This window comes from Grammomys surdaster, unplaced genomic scaffold, assembly GCF_004785775.1.
Source record: "Grammomys surdaster isolate TR1022 unplaced genomic scaffold, NIH_TR_1.0 125951, whole genome shotgun sequence".
Lineage (NCBI taxonomy): Eukaryota > Metazoa > Chordata > Mammalia > Rodentia > Muridae > Grammomys > Grammomys surdaster.
In genome coordinates this window covers 2,419,113-2,441,178 of record NW_021620772.1, presented here as the reverse complement: position 1 = coordinate 2,441,178, position 22,066 = coordinate 2,419,113, and the positions used below count along the sequence as shown (strand labels likewise).

Here is a 22,066-nt window from a genome sequence, read left to right as displayed (position 1 = left end):
CACACACACATACACACACACAGATGAACACACAGACAAACACACACAAACACACACATACACACACACAGATGAACACACACACACACACAGATGAACACACACATACACACACACAGATGAACACACAGACAAACAAACACACAGACACACACAAAGACAAACACATACATAGACACACAAACACACACATACACACAAACACACAGACACACAGACACACACAAAGACAAACACATGCATACACAGACACACACACACACCATCTATACTTGTTAATGCCATGATGTTTTGTAAATTGTTGCTGCTACTGGTTATTTTGTAGATTGTTTTTAATGCATGGATTTTTAACTTTAAAATTTGGCGTTTGGACTTTTGTCACATTCCTAACTGAACTACTCTCTAGCCAGAGCAGTATTTTTCTTGTGTGACTCGATAAAGCATTCTGCTGGTTTTATCTCAATAGTCCTAGATGATACCCACTTGTACCCTCTCCCCCACCCCTCCTCACTGTTACCCTGCACTTACAGAGGGAGAAGTACCTAGGAATGTTTAAAACCCTGGAATGTAGAGGAAAAGACAGAGGGACGGATGGATGAATGAATGAATGAATGATTGAGTGCAGAGGTTCCAGACCCTTGGGGCATTACTCTTAATTAAAAGAAAATAAGGAAAGTCTTTTCAAAAGAAGATAATTGGTGCTAAATTATAATGTGTGTTTATTAGCAAATATTTTCACTTTAATTAGTTCATCTAAGTCATTATAATAACTTCCTGACCTCAGTAGCTGATAGTTTTGCCTTGGGTCTAACCCTCTGACGTGTGTGTTGCAGGTCCATGTTCTTTTCGTAACGTGTAAAATCCATTATTCCATTTTCTCCATCCACTGCCAAGGCCCCACTGTAGGCTCAACCAAAATCCTTGACCATCATAAAACAGCTCTTCGGGCTTTCCATGTCTCTCCTTTGCTTTCTCCCATGCATGGTTAGTATTTAGAATGTCTGCACCCTGTGACTACCTCCTTGATAAGATTTCTTTAGACTCTCCTCCATTCAGCTTTATAGTAATAGAACTTAGCACATTGTCTCTATCAACAAATCGATTCCCATCAGTGAGTTCTGAACACCTTAGGATTATTATATTTTAGGGTTATTATCATTCTTTTGTAAGCCTCTTCTTATTAAAGTATCTGAGGCTGGCCAGAGATAGCACTTAGCAGTGCTCAAGACTTGTGACATGGAGGATCAGACCATATACATTCAACAGTATATGCCTGAAGTATATAATGTGATCCCCAGACACAGTGCCTGGCCTTAGCCAGAAAGCTCAAGGGATATGCATAGCAACCCTTTGCTTTGTAGGTAAGTTGTCCACCCCCACCCCCCAGTCAGAACTGTGCAGGAGGAAGCTGATTGAAAGGTGGGGGGCTAATAAAATCCTTGATTCAAAATCTAGGCTTAGAGACTTTCTTTTCTCCCAATCAAATGAATTGTCAAGAGGTCTTGTTTACTTTGTGCTTTTATTTACCAACCCAGAGAGAATGTACCACAATCTTGCCGGACTTTGCATGATCTCAAAAGACAGGTCATTCTGGTAAGACAACATCAGCATCAGAGAAGGAGCTAAACAAACAAGTGACATCTTGTTGTAGTTCATATCTTCAGAAACCTTCCAGATTCTGCTGAATCTATCTAATTCTCTGGTGATGATTTTCATGGGGGTAGAAATAGTACCACTTCTGAAATCTGGCTACTAGTTGTGCAAGATGAACTAGAACTGGAGCTACACATGATTGTGAGTCAATGTATAAATGCCAGCAATTGAACCCAAGTCCTCTAGACCAGTGCTCATAATTGCTGAGCCATTTCCCTAACCTTTGTATAGTCATTCTTGTATGGCTTCATTATCAGCACGGTCACCTGGTAGATTGTCAACTAGTTAGGAGGTGGGAAGGGAGAGGGCAGAATCCAATGACTTCTCTTAGAATCTTGGGAGCTATTCTTAGAAACTTTTCACTAATACATCATTGCTTCTCTCAGTAATTATTCACCTGCTTGGGGTACTTTAACACATTTTCTTATTTAATCTTCTTAACTCTTTGCATTTAGTGCTTTTGAGGAGCTAAGAATTTCTAAGTACTTGCAGTCATCAGCATCATGGCCTTCCTCACTGTCATCAAAACAGCAACAATTACAACAAATGGCCAGCCTGATTTTTTTTAGGATGAGATAGAACCTGAACTGTTTAGCTCAAAGCGTGGTATATAATTAACACTCAATAAATTTTAACTATTATTTGCATTGTCCTCATCATTATTACTACTGTTTTGTTAAAGTGAGTAATCTTGGCTGAGTTTCTGAGTGAGTGAGGAGACAAAATTCCAGATCTGCTTCTGCTCATCCTACAGCCTTACCCTCAGCCCAGATTAAAGACTCTGCTTATGTAGCCAACAGAAAGCCACATACTGCAGAGTCCAAACCCAACGCCTGGATAAGGTTAAATGGAAACAACCACACTAATAGGCCCTTGATGAAAAAAAAACAAAAGAAAGAATGTATTGGTACCATCTAGAAAAGTATGTCTCTGAATATGAGAAACTAGGAAAAAAGGAAGAGCAGTTTATTCAGAAGGAAACACTTGCATAATATATGAACCAAAAAAATATAGTTTGAATAAACATGAAACCATGTAAGATGGAAAAAATAGTAAAAGAAGTTGTTTTCATGCTATTAAAGACTATAACTGACAGACAGCCACCCAACTGGGGGAAGTGATCATCTATCTACACAGAAAACTAACTCAAGTCATTTGCTCTTAAAAGCAAAGGATTAGAAAGTTTAAATAATGGATGGTAGAAGATGAGAAAACTTCAGACTCACTTATGCCACCTTTGTAGAAAAATCAGCATTATAGAAACAGAATTAAAGACAAATGAAGAAAGTTTGTATGAGCTAAGAATAACCTAAGTACGTGGGTCAGAAAAGCTAACTGTATCTAGTGCACAGTCACGGAGAGAGATCAGCCACTTAATATATTCAGTGGAAATGTTTATATTTCAAAGCTGAAGCAGAAAATGTTTTGATCATCCTAGATGAATACAGAGTTATCTGCATATTTCTGTTTTTCAAAATGAAATGATAGAAGATAGTCAGGGGACATTTAAAATTATGAGAAGAAAACTTCTGCATTAAAGTTTTGCATTCAAAGGTGACAGAAATTTATTTTTATTTGTGGCCCCTAAAATTATCTATGTTTTGTGATAATTTCCCTTCTGAAAACCCATTTCAACTGGCAATAATTCAATTTTAAAAAAAAGTCAGAGAAATAGTAGAGACAACTCAAAAATGTTGAGTTCCTCTATAGACAAGTATAAAGATTCGCCATCGGGTTGATTGTGAGTTGTACTTGATAATCACTGTAAACAATATTACAAACATAAATGCCAAGCGGAGATTACTTATTTCTGAGCATAGCCATAATGTTGTTACAGAGTCCAAGTTACATATTTAAAATTGTGGCAAAAATATACAAAACATAAAGTATGCCCTCCTAATAATTTCCAATTATGCAATTTGGTAGTGATAAATGTGTTCACATCATCGTGTACACATTCTTAAGAACATCACTTTGCAAGGCTAAACTCTACCCATTAAACAGTTCCCCACTGCCCCCACCCCGTCCCTCACAATGGCTCTACTTTACCAGCCTAACTGTTCTATATCACTCGTATATGTGAAGTCATATAGTCTGTATCTTTTTTGCAGTTGGCTGATTTCCAGATTACGTTTTTAAGAACTGAAAATAGGAAGGAGCTAGGAGAAGAAACAAAGCGTGGCAGACTTGCTGTCTCTTTTTCGAGTAATTTGCTGGTGGATTTTGCTAGTCTATATTTGTTAGCTTTCATCACGTTTTTGCTTAGATTCAGTAAAACAGCTCTTTGCTGTGAAGTGAATTGTCAGGACCTTGATGCGGTCACATGAGTGTTTGTTTATTCCTTACCCAAAGGGTAAGTTTTCTGATAACAGACTATACTCAGTCATGGGCCTTAACGGTGATGCTGTACTTCTCCTTTGGATGGCGCAACTTTATGCAGTTGAGGATATTTTATAAAGGGCTCATGAGGTTGCACTTGTGTATGCTGGAGCTTTTTACTTGGGATTCATGAAGGAGGTGAAGCGTCTAAGAACTTAAGTCTGCTAGTCTCAAAAAAGAATAAGAGACATTAGTCTTCAGATTTGTCACCATTTCCTAAGGCCTGGTATAGTATGACATCAAAACTCTCTCCAGCTGTGTACCCATCTGGACCTGGTGTTATTTAAGGTGGTTGTTCAGTCACCTATCTGTTCTGTCTGGAGTGGTCATATCCTGATGTGCTCTCAAATCACCCACAGATTCTAATAGCCAGGACAAGGTAGAGCCTGCCATCCTGCACTTGCGTGGGCTCTGACATGCTCCAGGGCATTGCTTTCTGCTGTTTGGTTGATGGCTAAAGTAGTGGTTCTCAAACTACTACACATCTGAATTTCTTATGGGGCATGTCACACTCTCTCCTGTCCAGGTCTCACCCCAAAGGAATTAAGTCAGAATAATTGAGGTTGGAATCCAGGCTTTCATTGGTTTTAAGATCCCCAGGTGGTTACAGCACTGAGCAAATGTTGGGAAACTCTACACTAGGATAATTGGTCTGTTTCAGGGTTTCCAGTTCTTTGCAATTTTGGTTACTTTTATTTTACCAAGTAATTGCTCATTTGAGTTTTCAAAGCTGTGGTCAGTTTTATGTGCACTCCTCTCCCAAGTCAGTTTCCATGTCTATGTCTCCTTGCTGAACTGGCGCGTTTTCTTGCTTTTTCTTAGCCAGCCTTACAAATAAGTTTTTTTTCCCATTGTTCTTTTCAAGAAATTCTTTTCCTTTCTTTATCACTATAATATTTCTCTTTTCTTAAAAAATTTACCCTATATGTATGGGTATTTTGCCTGTTTTCATGTCTGTGTACCATTGCATGTTTGGTGCCTGAGGATGGTGTTGGATTCCCTGGCACTGGAGTTACAGACAGCTGTGAGGTACCATGTAGGTACTGGGAATAGAGTATGGGTAGAGCAGCAAGTTCATGTCACCACTGAGCATCTCACCTCCTCTCTTTTTAAATGTAATTTTTTAAAATGCAATTTGGATTTTGGCTTTAATTTCGTGATTTTAAAATCATCCACTCTTTATTCTTAGCGGCCTCATCATCAAAGCCATCAGCACAGGAATGGTGGAGTATCTGTATCCCTACACAGCAGAGCTCCTGCTGGAATGGTGGACTATCTGTATTCCTACACAGCAGAGCTCATGTTGAACAGTGGCTCTGTATTGCAGAAGTGGATTTGTCTCCACCCTTGCCCTTGTCTCTTTCTCCACAAGTTCAGGAAGAACATCCAGAAATGCTGCTTAATTCTACGACAGTTTCGTTTTTCCCCTTAGATGGATTTGGTGTTCGAATGGTAAAGCGTGTTTCTTCTGCTCTCTTTTTCTTTTCGTTCGCTTTGGCCAAGTTTGTAGATTCTCTTTGGGTTTTCTCTGTAGTCCATTGTTTATTAATTCCAAAGTGTTTCACAAGAATTACTTATTTCTTTCCTGTTATCAGTTTTGTTTCTCAACGATGAAACAGTATGACCTAAAGAAGCCTCCTCTTCTAGGGGTTTGCTAAAGTTCCTCTGAGGTTGAAGATGTGATCAACTTGTTCTAAAGCTACATGGGTGTGGCAATACAGAACAATTTGCATATATTTGCATGATATAGTCTGATTAATAGATCTGCTAGTTTCTGGAAGAGCCATACTAACCCTTCCAGTATTATTATGTTTATGTGGAGTTTGTGAATTACTTATACTTTTCTACTTATTAACATATTCTTCTGTTTTTGTTTTGTACTTATTACAAGTTTTTGCATCCAATTTCTTTACTTTTAATACCTTGATCACATGCCTCTTCTGTTTTCTGTTAACATTATATTAAATATTTATTACGATTTTTTCTCTCTTTCTTTCTCTCTGTGAGTGAGCCTGTGTGTGTGTGTGTGTGTGTGTATACTTGTGTTTCATATTGTACCCAAGCTCATAGGATTACTTGGGAGCTCCTTTCTTGCGGGTTCTGGGGATGAGGCACAGGCTGCCAAGTGTACATGGGACATGCTTTTGCACAGATTTCCTCTGTGCTCAGAGAAGAGGAATGTGGCATATAGAGAACCTGTTTCAGTGTGTCACATAAGTGACTAGAGCCACCATTACTAAACTGAATTCCAGTGCTTTAGAGGGAGATATATCTTCTGCACCCACAGACAAGAGAAAAGGTACACACACAGTGCTACACTACATAAAGTAAGTGTGCATTTGTTACTATAAAATACCTCTTTTCAAAATGTGAAGATCTTCTTGGAGAGAATATAAAATTATATATTTGTGTTCTGACTTCTTAATTCAGTCACTACTCAGAATTGATATTTAAGGATAAACTTAATTCTAAATTAATCTTAGCAGAGTAGGGACATAGCTTGGTGGTATACTTTTGTACCATGCACACAGCCCTGGGTTTGATTTTCCAGTACCACAATAGCAATAGGATATGAATGAATCTTGACTATAGACTGAGATTGAATTTTAATTCAAAGAAACATCTTTGTAAAGATTTATATTTCTGTTTAATAAACACTGTTCTCAGCATTTGCCATGGGAAATTCAAGTCAGTTGAGAAGATATGGCTCTATCATATATAATTTTAAGTATAGAAATTATCTCACAATTAGAAAACAAACCAGTTTTCCACACAGTATTGTCTGAGAAACAGACACAGGCTAGAAGATGATTTCATCAGGGAGTTTCCCCTAAACCTTTAGGAACTTTTATCAAGCCACGCTTTGTTTTGTCTTCCGGTCCCTTTTGTGATGCGTCCCCATCACTCTGGTATGATAATTTCACAGGAACAAAGTTGCTACAGTACTCCGCCAAGCATACACAGAAAACTCAGAGGGAACTGGTTTATCAATACGTGAAAAGAACTGTCTTCCATGATGAACATGGATTGTGATTCCAGTACCATAAAGCATCGGGGAACAGTATAAGGGGCCATTGTCTTCTAACGGATTGATAAGCCAAAGCCATTATAATCAGAGAAAAATTTAAAGTGGGGAAAATAAAGATGAGTGAGGCTTTTTTCAAGTGACAAGGAAAATATTCACAAAAATGTCTTTAAGTTCAACAGTTTAAAAGTCATATTCAGCAAAAATTTTCCTGTTAGTACACCACTGTTTTACATACTTTTAGTGTTTGGCTTTTGTCTGGGTTATATTCCTTTTTTCCAAAAGCTCTATTTTGAAAGTTCTTGACAAAGAAATAATACATATGTATCTGCAAAAAAAAAAAATCCAATTTTATCTTAATGAAGTAAATGGAAATTACAGTATTCCTGCTGTGATGTCTTGCTCAGATCAACTTGCCACAGTTAAGGACAAGCCTTTTCTAGTGTGTCTCACAGGGTGGTGGGGTGGCAGGCTTGCCGTTTGCCCCGGGGATATAGCTGGGCAGAAGCCTTCATAGAAAGCAGCTGGATAGTTCTGAGCAAGAGCTTTGGGAGAGAACATATTCTTTGACCTGGTAATTCTGCCTCTGAGAACTCCAGCTAAAGGGAATCATGGGAATTGCTGACAAAGATTTGTGCAGGAGGATCTTAATGGTGGTGCTGTTTATAGTATTTGTTAAAGATGGGAAATAACCTAAAATGCCAAGCAGTAAAAGAATGACCAAGAAAATGATCATATCAAGTATGCAGCGTAGTCATAGAAACCATGCTTCTGGAACAGGAAAAGACAGGACATCGAAAGAAAAATTTTTAGCATATGGATTTGTTTAAATCAATTTTGTTTTAATTTTTATAAAACCACATAATTATATGTATTAGACACACAGGAGAAAGTTTTACGAACTGGAAGGAAATACTAAAAATATATAAAAATATACCCAGCACTGTCCGAATCTGTAAATACTGGAGATTTTTTTTTAACACTTGATCATTTAATTCTTGCTTGGGGTCTTGCATTTTATATTGAAAGACAAAGTATTCTAGATGTTAGAATGTTTTCATGGTTATCGATTGAGACTCAGATCCATTTCTGGATTCAACCATAGATGTTTCTGATCAGTTTGGTAAGGCAGAGAGTAGATCTGTGTACATAACACCTCTACCAGAAAAGCAGCAGTGCCTTAGTTGTGGTCTGTGATGCTGAGAGAGCCAGTGTGAGGTAATTTTCCCATATCCCATCGGCTCCCATAAATGGCGAGTTGCATCATCTTGTTCTGTTGATGGAAACAAACTATTGGAATCAAAGGCGAGATGGCACCTGTCCTTTGAACTCACAGTGCAAGAAAAGTAACATGGGCGAATAAACATGAAGAACATGGAATCTGAGGACTTCAGAGAACTTTTTAGTAAGAAGATGTTGTTGTTGCTGCTGCTGCTTTTATTTTTAACCCAACATGGGAATTGTCATGGCGTTTGGACACAATAGGGATCTTTCTACCTCTGAAGACAGAGAGTTCCTCATCTCTAAAATGGTGACATTGCTTTCATGGCCCTTGCCAAGCTGTGGCCTTGAAGGGTTTAGCATAGTCATTGGGCATGTGCTGGTTAAGATTAACATTGTAGTCTCATATTGCTTTTTAGGACTTTGCTCATTGGATGGTAAATCTGTTTATAGAGCCAGGAAACCATTCCTGGAATTATTCAGAATAAGTTTAATCTACCATCTACATTAACAGCCTTCAAATACTTGAAGACGTCTCTCATGAATTTAATAACTGCTTTCCCTGTGGCTTGTTTTTTTTTTTTTAATTTGAAGAATAGAACACAGTAGACCATAAAAATGAGTGTTATCATTCTTCCTTTGGATTTTCTATGTAAATGTTGCTTAACATTTAAATGGTGCTGATTATAATTTGAGATATTAACAGATATGCCATTGTGTCCCTTCTGTTATTGTCTGTAAAGGAGGTTAAACACTATATTAACTTCTGAGTAGTGATTTACTGTTGTTTTGTTAGAGAAAAATAAAAAAGAAGTAAAATAATATAATTTGATATTGCCTTTGAGTCTCTTACGCTTGTGGGACTCTTTATTTCCCGACTCAATTTTTTTTTCTTAAAGAGCATAGATGTATGTAAATACAGCATCACACAAATGCAGAGTTGTTCTTTCTTCCTGGCTTATGCTGTTGTGTATTATTGCTCTATAACCATTAAGCAGCTGCTCTGCCTCAAAGATGGGCACATTTCATTTGGTTCATGAAGGGGATTTACTCGGAATCTCTCCAAATTACTTGAAGATATCTGGCCTTTGCATGAGCTGTTGAGATTTACAGTAGACCATGTTCCATGTGAAACTGTGTTTCTCTAAGTCTCCATAGCCTGGAGGCTACCATAGGTTTTATGGCCTCAGCAGTACCCTGGCGTTTTACTGATTCTCTGACTCTATATTATTGCAGGATTCTAGGCCTACTCTGAGAAAGATCTTTCCCAGTTATTTGCCCAAGTATTTATCTTCTGACTACTGGAGCAAGCACTTAGTTATCCAAGTGCTATGCCATCCATTCCTTTCTGTGTCTGACTTAGATGACTCTTGTTCATCACAAAGGTTGTGCTGTGTATAAAGACACATGAAATGCTACCACAAAACCCAGCTACCAGTCGCCTGCTTCCCACCTACCACCAGCCTTTTGGCTCAGTGACAGTAGGCAGTATTACCATTGCTTGCCAGTGTTCCCTTCACTCAGATCTCTTGATATGTTATGTAGGAGGAGAGCCCAGTGGGTCCTAAGGGGTTATATTTTATCATCTGGGTTCTGATGTATTCCTATTATTTTTCATAGTTTTGATTAAAAAAAATAGCTTTCATTTTCCTTGTAGATTTCAAGTCCTTATCATTGAGGAATTCTCATCATTTTGTGTTTGACTGTCTATCTTGCTGTGTAAAATTAGCCTCGAGGTGGTTCAACCCTACCTTGTGATTAGGCTCAGGATGTCCCCTTACCTTCTGTCTTAATCTGTGTGACTTAAGAACATGTGGAGCCTTAACTATTCATAGTTACAATGAAAAAAAAATCAATTTAAGGTGATACCTACATTCTGAGATGTTGTGTATCACATGATATAATTCGTGTAAATATACTGAAATGTTTAACACTTATTCTCTTATTCACTAGTTTGTGTGTGTTCTTGTGTGTGTGTGTGTGTGTGTGTGCGTGCTGGATGAGACTCAGGTTGTCAGGCTTGGTGACAAGTGACTTTATCTACTTAGCCATTTAATTGGTCCTCTTTCACACATCTATTTTGCAAGCATTTTTATGTTCTTCTTTGAATCCTTTGGTTATTGATATGAACTATATGCTGAAGGTTACACATTAAAATACAACAGAGCCAGAACTATAATCTGACCTTAAGTGTTACTTTTCCTATGATACCCAAAAGTCCAGCCTTTTAACACTGTCAAGTGTCATCTGCAAATGCTATTTTGGGACCCAGGTGCTGCAGAATAGACAGACATGCCTGCAACAAACCTCTCAGCAAAAAAGTTCAAGAGGGATAGAGCCAGTACCCATTGATTTTGTGCCAAGTATAGCTATCTTGTTATAAGGTTACTAAGCTGTTAATTTATGACCTTGGTTTTAAAAGCTGAATTTTAAAATACTGTCCTGGGTTCATTTAATAGTTACTCTATATATAGGCCAATGAGTCAGTTGCCCAGGGAGATATGCTGAAAAACAAAACCTAGTCACTCCCCTAAATAAAGGAACTGATAATCCAACAAAGAATTTAATACTTGAAAACAAATATCTCGGAAAATCTGAATGGGTAAAGTGTAAAATCTGGACTAAGTAGGTGTGATGTGAGCAGAGAGGTTCGAGGTTATGTTTGCCAGCAAGGGTCAGAGGAAGCAGAGGAGGGGGCCGGAGGCAGAGCTCGTCAGAGTGAGGTCATTTAGCAGGACATGGAGAGCTGAAGGCAGCACGTACAACCAGGATGAGCTATAGAGTAGAACAGTGATTGGCTGCAGAGGTGCTAAATAACTGGTGCATTCCTGCTTGACATATTGAATGCATTTATTATCTATAAAATAATCTTTAATAAGCTAGTCAACCAAACTACACGATCTACAGTGGCCTAGATCATTAAAACATCTTTGTTCCCATCTAGGCAAATGAAATCAATGTCTCCCTTCCTTTTTTAACATTTACGACTTCCAACACCTTATAGAGTACTGGTTGCACAGACATTTCTCTGTAATCTTTGAAACAAATTGAACTTAGTGAAGAATGCATTGCTCAAGCAGTTTCTTAAAATAGAAGTGTGTCAGCTAGGGACATTTTGTTATTCTTATAGAAATGTGTGTGTGTGTGTGTGTGTGTGTGTGTGTGTATGGTTTTTTCCCAAGTAGTTATTAAGTTTGTGATTTCAGGCTTTATCATCGTATGAGACATTGTACTTTCCGTTTGCTCTTTCTCTCATCCTTTCTTTAAGGGTGAACAGGTTGAGTGTGAAGCCACGCTCCCACATGCTCGGCTCTTCACATCCCTGATGCCTGTGCTGTACTCACCACTTAGGCACTCCGGGTGGCTGAATTTTCTAAGTAAAATTGTATAACTCATAAGAGGCTGTTTGGAGTTTGGTATGCATGGTTCAGTGTTCAGGGTGCGGCTCTGCTGGAAGTTATTAACTGTTGTGTTCTCGTCTGACTAGTGTTTATCATTGTTTTGAGACGGGATCTCACTGTGTCACAGCTTAAAGAGTCTTTTACCTCTTCCTCCTGTGCACTGGAATTACTATTTGATTTCATTGTGCCTTCTTCTACCCTGGATTTAATGCTTTATCTTACTTTGTTTTGATAATAACTCTAGGAGGTAGGTGATTTTTTTTTTTTTAAGATCTCTCATTTATAGACAAGGAACCTGAAACAAAATAAGTTCTACCCACCTGGCCACCATCTCGTAGCTGGCAAACTCAAGCCAAGGTTTGCCTCCCAGATCTTTCACTTGATGGATCCATGTGACTCTGCATCCGTGTGTCATCTCCCTGTGCTGAATCTGATTCTTGGTCAGTTATGAAGCTGTGTGTGAAATCCAGTCTAGTCACAGATTCTGAAACCCTTGGGTGTTCTGCTCTAGAAATATTTCTGTTGGGAACATTTCAGACTTTTATGTTTTCCTTGGGGTAGTTTAAACTCAGCTATTCACGATCTTCCCACTCTCATCACGTACTCTTCATAGAAATAAGAATTGTAAAACTTCTGGACACCATGTGATGAGCTACCAAGCAAGTTAGGGTTTCCTCAAGGTCCTGTACTGTGTCTGTGACCTCTGTGGACTGTGTGCCTAGATTTACTGCATTTGCAACAACTAGTTCTTGAAAAGCAAAACAAAACAAGACAAAACAAAACAAAACAAAAAAAACAACCAAGGAAGGGAATCCAGCAGTAGGATGATTAAGGAAAAACATTGAAATTTGGCAAAGAAAACTGAAGGTTCACGGATTTAACTTGGTGTAAGGAGGGATTCACTGTGTCCCAGGTTTTGATCCTCTATTGAATGGCCCTGGAACAAGGCTGGAAATTCTGGTAGCAGCAGCTCTCTGCTCTTTAATCAGGGAAGGATTTGTGAAAGAATAGTGCTTTTGAGAGATCCTTGAAGGATTTCCAGCAAGGTGCTAATTGTGATGTGGTTGTGGTTTTCCTTTTCTATCTCCTTTCCCCCCTCCCCCATTTTTAATAGGTTGACTGGCTTTCCAGGTGTTGTAGAGTAAGATTCAGTCAGAGTGGTCCCAGCCTTCCTTCTCCATGTCTTTCATGGCAAATAGGATCCTACCGATTATAGATTTAGAAAACTAATGGAAAATTCCGTGGTTATTAATGGAAAATTCCGTGGTTATTTATGTTATTTATATTTCTTATTTTTGAAAAACAGATTTGGTTTGTATTCCGGTTCCAATCTTGTCTTTAGAATAAACATTCGTGGCTTTTCTTCTAAAGATGAACAAATTCTAGAGCTTAATTGACACCTTCACCCTCTGCCTGTGCTGATCTTTTTCCTTTGATGTTTATTTTCAGGGTACCTGGAAGACAGTTTTGTAAAATCTGGAGTCTTCAATGTATCAGAGCTTGTGAGGGTATCCAGAAGTAAGTAAACTCTCTTCTTACCACACTACACAAGTACAGAGAATCATTAAAATCCTGCATATTTTGAATCTTACATATGGTGTGAAAACTGACTACTTAAAAGTATCTAAATTTGAAACTTCATGATTTAAAAAAAATCTTAAATTTTCTAATAAAAATCACTGAATATATTACCTAATTTTGTAGAAATATTTCCATTCAGCTCATCAAAGCTTTGTGTTGCGTAACACTAATGTTTAGGCTGTTCTCATTGGTCATCATATTGGTATCCATTCAATTCAGTTCTCTCTGTGACCATAGATGGGCATTTATATCAAAGGAAGTATGATTAATTAAATGTACCCTGTGTTGTTATGATAACCCACATAAGTTTCCTGTAGATAAGTGCTTTTTCAGTTATAGAGATTTGGTGGGGGCAGGAGATGTACAGGATATACACACTCACATGCAATGTGTAAAGGGATGCAGAAATTAACTTTGCAGATTGTGCTCGGATATAGATAGAAAGCATTGTTAGTCCAAACAATGTCCAGTTGTTTACAGCAGCCACCTCACCTGAGGTCCCGTTCTTCGCCAGTTGGATTGGATTTTTCTAGGGTAAACTCACCTGGCTGGCTACTTAAGCCAAGGGGAAGCTTTATTGATTAATCAGCTCTTGGTTTTTGCTAGTGTGAGCAGACACCTCCAAGGTGCCAGTATGAATGCACTGATGACATAAAAGGAGGTGGTTGTTTTCTTCCTGATCCAGTCTTTGATTAGATTGTTCAGGTCACCTTGAGGGCTGTGTTTTGACTTCATGCTTTGATAGAAATTATCATGGCCTAGAACTGAAGTCACTTAGATGACACAGTGGCATGTCCAGAGAGTCATTGTTTGTTTTTATTTCCAGTCCTCATGTGCACACTTCTGTAATCTCAGTACTCCAGAGTCAGAGGCAGGAGAATTGGAACAAACTTGCACCCAGCTAGGCTACATCACTAATTCCAGGCCAGCCGGGGACATACAGCAGTCCCTTTTCTCAAAATAGAACTCAAATAAACTATAACAACAGAAACTGGTTTTTCATTTGTATCAGCTCCAGAGTTTATAAATGAGGGCCATGGCCAACTGTAAGGACCAAGCATAGTGAGCTAAGAGGGTAAGACTAACCGAGCAGCTGTATCCTCCTGTTCAGGAATGCTTGTCTCCAAGCTCCCAGGCGACTGTCTTTTGAATAGTAGTTTCTCAAGTAACTCAGGTTTGTGAACTTTCCAGAAACAAAACAAAACAAAGCAAAAAACAAACAAACAAAAAACCAACCGACAAACAAAAAAAATCCCTTGTTTATCAGAAAATGGCACATATGTCCATTTAAGACCTTATATACCTTGTCTCTTCTGCCAGGATTCAGAGTAGATGTGGGTGTCATGGGTTCATCTACTTGGGAACAGCATCAGGGACGACAGTTAAATATATCCCAACAGCTCTGTGTATGCGTGTCCTTCATGAGAGGCTTCTGATGGTCTAGTCCTTAGAGCCTAGGAAACCATTCCCTCCTTTTAGACCATTTCACAAGCTCCATAATGGATTTTGTTCCTTCTTACAAGAAAGGGTAGTAGAGCCATCCATCAGAAAGGATTGACTTAGTACCCCATTACAGATAGCACTATCCCAAGTATATCAAAAGAGAGCCACTTTGGAATCTTCAAGAGCCCAGAATGATATTTTGAAAAATTGGAATTTCAAACATAAAATATAAATTAAAAATACCATTTCAAAACATTTCAGAAACTAGGTAAATTTTCACATGCCTCACTCATTTATTCTTAATTTATACTGTCATATTTTAGAGGTTTTTAAGCTATGTGTCATAACAAACATTACTGATTTGTAATTAGTACATTAATTACCCATATTCATTCCTTAGTTAATTTATTCAGCAAACATTTACTTTCTCCTCCATATGTAAATAGATGTCTCTGAGATTCTTGAAACTTCTATTCTCCTAAGTCTTTTAATATATTCACACTATAATCTTGTTTATACAGTTGTACTTCATTGTTTATGAAATAGGGGTTTGTTAACTCAAATTTCATCACATAAGTTAAATCCTATCCTGTATATTACAGGTTCTGGCTTCTTGATTCATGGCCTGCCCTTGATACTATCCTCTAGCATTTTACTGTCATGTGACCTACTAATGAGCATGCTGACATTAGCTAATGAAGCCATTCCATTCAGGAATCACTCTGTTGAAGGATATTATCTACATTCTAAAAGTTGGTTAAGGACAGCTCCTGGCCTCTAACCTTTAGAAACCCAGGTTCTAAGGTACATGGCTTCTAGAAAAACAGTGGCATATTGAAACCAAGATTTGTAGCTTTTGGCTTTCTTAGAGCTCTGTTTAGAAGAGGTGCTAAGAGTCATGCTTCTATGTGATTTGGGCTCTTCCAGAGGATTAAAATCAGGAGGACCTGGCAGGCTTGCTCTTCTCAAATGCTCTCCTGTTGCTCAGGAATCTCTGTGTTGCTTGATGTTTTTAGTCATGTTCATTACTACTACTACTGTCTTTTCAATAACTTTGCATTTACTGCCAGTATACATTCTAAGTTTTTCAGTTTTAGGTCTGGGCCTCACCGTGTAGCTATTATTGGCCTGGACTCAATATGTAGACAAAGTTGTCCCTGAGTTTATAGAGCTCCATCTACCTCTGCCTCCTGAGTGCTGAGATGAAAGATATCTATCACCATACCTGACCCTAAAGGATTTTTTTTTAAATTACCATTTTACTACATACTATACCCAGCATGATTATGGACAAGTGCACTGTAGTGATTATTAACCCATGTATATCCATTAGAAAGAAACTTGCCTAACTACTGTGCTATCTTAATACCACTACAAAAATATTTCTCCATAATACAACCTATAAAGTTCCGGTCAATTTTTTCAATACACTCTCAAATAACTCAGATTTCTGAAGTGACCAGAACAAAGAAAACGTTTAGTAGAGAATAATGCACACACATATTGAGGACTTCAGGCAACTTGTCTCTTCTGGCATCTGCTGGATTAGGTAAGGGTATAACCAGAAGATTGCTGTCACAGGTCATGCACCTAGACTCCACAGGAGAGACTAATCCCGGTCTGAAACACACATTTCTGTTTTAGGAGGTAGGCAGATTGTTCACATTCTGTGAAACAGTCAGCTACCTGCTTGCAACACATACCCTCTTCTCATATCACGTAGACCATGGTTAGACAAATACATTTTAAGGCACGTGGTTATTAAAGTAAAGTAAGAAATTCTACATTTGTTAAACCTCTGGCATACTTCAGGCTACAAAATACATCAGTACTGTAATTGCCTAAATAATTCAAAAAATATTTTCTCTATAAAAAAGTTCAAGTATATCAAATAATTCAAACAGCAATTAAAATATGAACAACTTAACAAAAGGCAGGGCCTCTAGCTTTACAGCTGAGCCTCTTCCTGGGTGTATAGATGCTGTATTTTAGTAGAGAGATTCTGTCTATGTAGTCCTTGATTAGTTCTCTTCAGTAAAACATATGCCTTTTATTTATACTTCCCAAAGAGCATCTAAAGTTTATCTTGGCCCAACAGATATTAAAATCCAATCAAATTGAGAGAAATACACCTTAGTGCTACTAAAAGTTCTGGATGAAAACAATTTTTTTGAAAATTAGTGATCCTTTGTAGTTATACATTCATCTGAAGGCAGTTAGGAGAGGCTGTGGTAAGTAGATTGTGTGTGCAAAGAGTGGATTTCAAGAGCCCTAAAAATCTGTCGCAAAGCCTCTGGACCCTTTCAGTAGAACTACTGAAGGCTTGAGGGTTCAGCTGGCCCAGCACACTGCCTCTTGACAACAGCTGCATAGTACTCCACTTTGTATGCTGTTTCTATCCTGACTTTACCACAGCCACATCAACTTGGAAAAATCTTCCTTCAATGCTTTACTCCTTCTCCAAAGTCTACTATCAGATAGGGCTTTTCCTCAGTCAGAGTCAGTCTCTGTCTCTGTCTCTCTGTCTCTCTCTCTGTCTCTCTCTCTCTGTCCCTCCCTCCCTCCCTCCCTCTCTCCCTCACCATTCATGTCAGTACTGTCCTTTCTCCCTGCAAAATGTACAAAATATATTGATTATGTTACCCATTGGAGAAGTTTTATTGTCTAAATTTCCCAGGTATTTTTAAGTTTGTTCAAGTGTTTTGTTTGCTCTACATACATATTCAGTATCCATTGCAATGCCTGCTTGCGATAGAACAGGCACTAGCCTGTCCGATTCTCAGCCAGACAGTCTGCCTGCCTTCCCTTCCCTCTTTCCCTCCCTCCTTCCTTGACTTCTCTTTTCTCCTGCCTCAAACTCCCTAGAGCTGGCATTATAAGCATATGACACCAGACATTGCTAACCATGTTTTTAAATTTACTTTAGTATTGATGTTAAAACTAATATAGGATAATAAGCTTTATTTGTGAAAGTCTTATGTGTTTATTTAGTTAACGATGATTTAGTTCAGTACAAGCCACTCATTTGGTGCTAAGTGATAAGGATCTTTTGTTCTGCTCTGCCTACATCTATAGACTGGGGAGTGACAGTTGTAGTGAGCAATCAGATGGGGGAGTGAATGAAGAAGATTGGTTATTGTGACCAGGGAAAGCTATATCCAGGGGCCTAGTGTGAGTGTCTGGAACGCCCAGAACTGGCTTGAGGGTTCTGCTTCTTATCTGCAATATACAAGGAATATCAAATCTTACGGTAAAGAGATCTCTTGCCCAGAGCCATGAAAAAAAATAGGGATTTTATATTTCAACAGGGGTAACAATGAGTATAACTTACAACATTTCTTTAAAACAAATTATTCCTCAGCACCCATAACCCAGGGAACTGGAGTCAACTTCCCAATCGGAGAAATTCCCAGCCAACCATACTATCATGACATGAACTCTGGTGTGAACCTGCAGAGGTCGCTGTCTTCTCCACCGAGCAGGTAAACACAAAGATGTTGTGCATGCTCTCTGCCTTTGTGGAGTCAGACAGGAGGGTAAAGAAGGCAAATATGTATTCTGCTGGCAACACTCTTCAAAATTTTGCCAGAATCGTTTGTTTTGATATTCTTGCATTGGGTGCAATTGCTGTTACCTTTAAAGTCTTTTTTGAGGGGAAAATGAACTATGAAATGAGGTTTTTTGTCTTATGGCATGAAACATAATTCTGCTAGTTAATCTTTTGGCAACTTTAAAAGTGATACTGGGAATTGGAAAAATGTCCCGGGGTTAAGTGTGCTTGTTGCTCTTACAGAAGACCTGGGTTCCGTTCTCAGCACCCATATGGTACTTCATAACCATACGGAAACTCCAGTCCCCAGGAATCCAGTGCTATTTTCTGATTTCCATGGACACCAGGCATGCACATGGTACACATATGGGCAAAGCATACATATACACAAATTTAAAAAAATCCTGAAAAATGTGTTAGTGATACCCTCATAGAGGCAAAAGGGAAAGGGGATAAGATAAGGGGTTCGTGGAGGGGAAACCAGGAAGGGGGACAACATTTGAAATGTAAATAAATAAAATAACTAATAAAAAAGTATAAATGATATTGCTGCAGTGACCCTCATCGATAGCCAATGCATCCTGATGACTTTTACTGTAATTACACATCTGCACTCGGGATAGTGAAACATGGACAGAGATGTCATTCCCCTAGCCTTAAAATTAAAGCCTGGTTTGAGACTGCAATATTCAGTTAATTGAGGCTCTCTGACTAAATCAGTTAACCCTCCTGGTACCACATCAGCCACTCTGAAACCAAGTTAGCCAGCCTGTGCTGGGGAGGATAAAGAATGAGGCTCCCGGCCTTTGAGTTCTCTGCTCACCTGTTTATTTTCCCAAGTACTCTTGTAACTTACATTCAGGATAAATATAGTATAGATATAGATACAGATACAGATACAGATGATACAGATATAGAGAGAGGTATTTTTATTTTTCCTTTTTGAGTTTTGTCTTTCACGTATAAAGTCCTATTCCATTTCTGGAGCATTCAGAATATCCACAGACTAGCATAAGGATATACACAAATTCCCCAAAAAGTATGCATTATGCTAATTTTTAAAATAAAAGACAATCTGGAAAAGTAGTTTTCTAGACTTTTTCAGTAATGAAAGCTAATTGCCTCTGTGGAAATATCCATATTTATGAGTTTATAACGTAAAGTCGATTTTATAACATTTATAACCCAACTGTATTTTCATGTAATTAGATTGTATATCAAAATAATTGGGTTTATTATCACTAAAATTATCTCTGATATGTTGAAGTCCTAAAAGTGCTTTGATCTTTTTAAATTTAAAATGTGAATAGGATGTTTTAATTTCCTCCCATGGATCCATATGTTGTCAGCACAGGTCTTTCTCCGAGGCGAGGCCACTCAGTATCAGATCCTGTGTCCTTCCAAATAAGCTCGCCTAAGTAAGCGGAGCCTAAATATGTTTCCTTCTGGCTCCTTCTGGAAATACTTCTTCCTCCTTTCGTTGTATACCTCATGGTGGAAGAGAATTACATTAAAAGGAGAATTTTAAAAAACATGAACAGTTGCTAAATTTGGGTACTTTGGTAGAGACTAAAGAAATAATATCATTTCTGATAAGCTTTGTCATGGGGAGAAATTGTCATGGTTAATCATGTCAGTACTCCAGGGATTCTTAGCCAGCAATTAACCCAGTGTATCCACAAAGAAACTGAGATCTAAACAGGCTCCAAGGGCTTAGGCATGGAGTGCCTGACCGGGAGACCTTCCTTCTTCCTGGCGTGACTACTTCTCTTCACTTTTCCCGGGTAAATTCACTGAATTTCTCCATATTTGTCCCCCTGTTTGCTAAAAGTGAGGGCTTAGTATGCATGTATTTTTTGAGATAATCTACAGTTCCAAACTTTGGTGACATTACACTTATTAACAGTGCATAACATCAATCCAGGAGGTATTTATGGTTGTTGCATATGAGCACTGGTACCAGTAAGAATTCTTTTAATAAAGAGGAAGTATTCATTTAAGAACAGTAACAATTCTTTTAATAAAGAGGACGTATTCATTTAAGAGTCAATCATTACCTGTTTACTGGGGTGTTGGTTGGAGCATACCAAAGTAGAGTGTCCAATATATCACTATAGCTTTTAATCTTTGCAGTAGATACCCACTTTCCTTCGTAATAAGTAAGTCATGTTATTCCATTCATAGTATTTTCTTAGTACACCACTTAACTTGTCAGTAATCATTTTTCATGGTTGATCTTAAGAATAAAAGAGCAGTAGCCCAATCTCTTTAAGGAAGATCATGGTATACTTACTTACAGCTAGTAAAGTTCTAGAAATGGTCATCATGTTATTAATTACAAGGTCAGCACTAATAATTAATATTTAATAAGCATCTTCAAACTGCAAGCCATTTAGCTGAGAGCTTTATAGGTATTAGCTTACTTCATCTTCTCAACCAAACTCTTTAAACTTGGTTTTATTGTTTCCACCTTACAGGTGATTAACTGAGCTTAGCCAGGTTGAGGAACCTGCCACCGGAGCTAATAAATGACAGGGCAAGCGTGGGATTCCGGAAGCGTTTCACTGCCCAGCTCCAATGCCTTATCTCCAAAACAACAACACTTGCACTGTCTGTGGCTGTGCTGTGCAGTGATCAGTATTAATATCAAAAATATAAGATAAATCAGTGCATCTTAGTAAAATTTGCACATCAGCAGAAAAGTCACACTGAGAGTTCACTTTTAGTGATTATGATTCTCTGAAAAACACTTTGAAAAGATAACTATAGCAAACAGGTTTTGTTAAGTAGGCATAGGGATAGGTGGTCCACACAAAAGATACAGAATATATACTATTGCAAATGTTCACTATTCCTATGAATGTCTGGAATACCCACCATTCTTTCAAATTAATTCTTTAACTTGAATTTATGGAAGTTATTTTTCATTTTAAAAGTAAATGCTGCAATCTTCCCAGAAATGTCATTAATGTCATCATTATTATATTTTAACAGCAAAAGACCCAAAACTATATCCATAGATGAAAATATGGAGCCAAGCCCTACAGGAGACTTTTACCCTTCTCCAAATTCACCAGCTGCTGGAAGTCGGACATGGCATGAACGAGATCAAGGTGGGTACAAAGATACCTCCAAGAGGCATTGGAGTAGATAACATTACTTATTTCATGTTAGTCACCAGTCCTGCAGAATCAGTATGGACTAAACTTGAAATAATTTCAGTAATTATTTTAAAGATAATTTTATGAGAGTGGTCACATGTTATCAAAATTACAAAAATTCTGTTTTATTATGCCTTTATGTTCATACAAAATAGCCTCTCAGGGCCTGCAACTGACTTGTGTCCATTAGCAATGGACAGTAGAATCTTGACAGAGTGGCAAGTTCAGACTCAGTGAGCTCCATCATTTTCTCTGTGAGTCTGTTTGAAAGAGCAAACTTTAGGCAGTTAGCAAGTAGAAGAATTCTCACTTAAAGGAAGCTGTAGTTTCTTCTGTAAGTAGGTGCCACACTGATAACAGATGAAAGTATAATTTAAGAGAATGAGTAAGTTAATCTAGTTGCTTCTTAGGTAGAACTATGACTCAGTTCTAGGATAGTTGAGGAGGAGAATGATTTTATGTAAGTATGATTTAGCTTTCTGGGATCTGACTTGGTCTTTATTCTTGAACTGCATTGGGTCTCATGTGTTATTTAATATTACATTCATGCATTTCTGTATCATAAAGAGATATTAAAGGTGTGAGAATAGATAAATCAGCTAATTACAACTTTTTTTTTGGTTTGTCTGTACATGTGTGCAAATAAGTTTTT

The 22,066-nt window shown here is 38.0% G+C and overlaps 1 protein-coding gene across 6 annotated transcripts in view; it reads left to right on the top strand.

The window, feature by feature from the left end:
• Window positions 1–22,066, top strand: part of Nfib (nuclear factor I B) — a 213,029-nt gene that overhangs the window by 133,717 nt on the left and 57,246 nt on the right. For all 6 annotated transcript variants that reach the window (XM_028753607.1, XM_028753606.1, XM_028753609.1 and 3 more), the window contains exons 4-6: window positions 13,129–13,197; window positions 18,065–18,185; window positions 21,248–21,366. In XM_028753607.1, coding sequence (XP_028609440.1) covers window positions 13,129–13,197; window positions 18,065–18,185; window positions 21,248–21,366 — 309 coding nt within the window. The remainder of the gene's footprint in view (window positions 1–13,128; window positions 13,198–18,064; window positions 18,186–21,247; window positions 21,367–22,066) is intronic.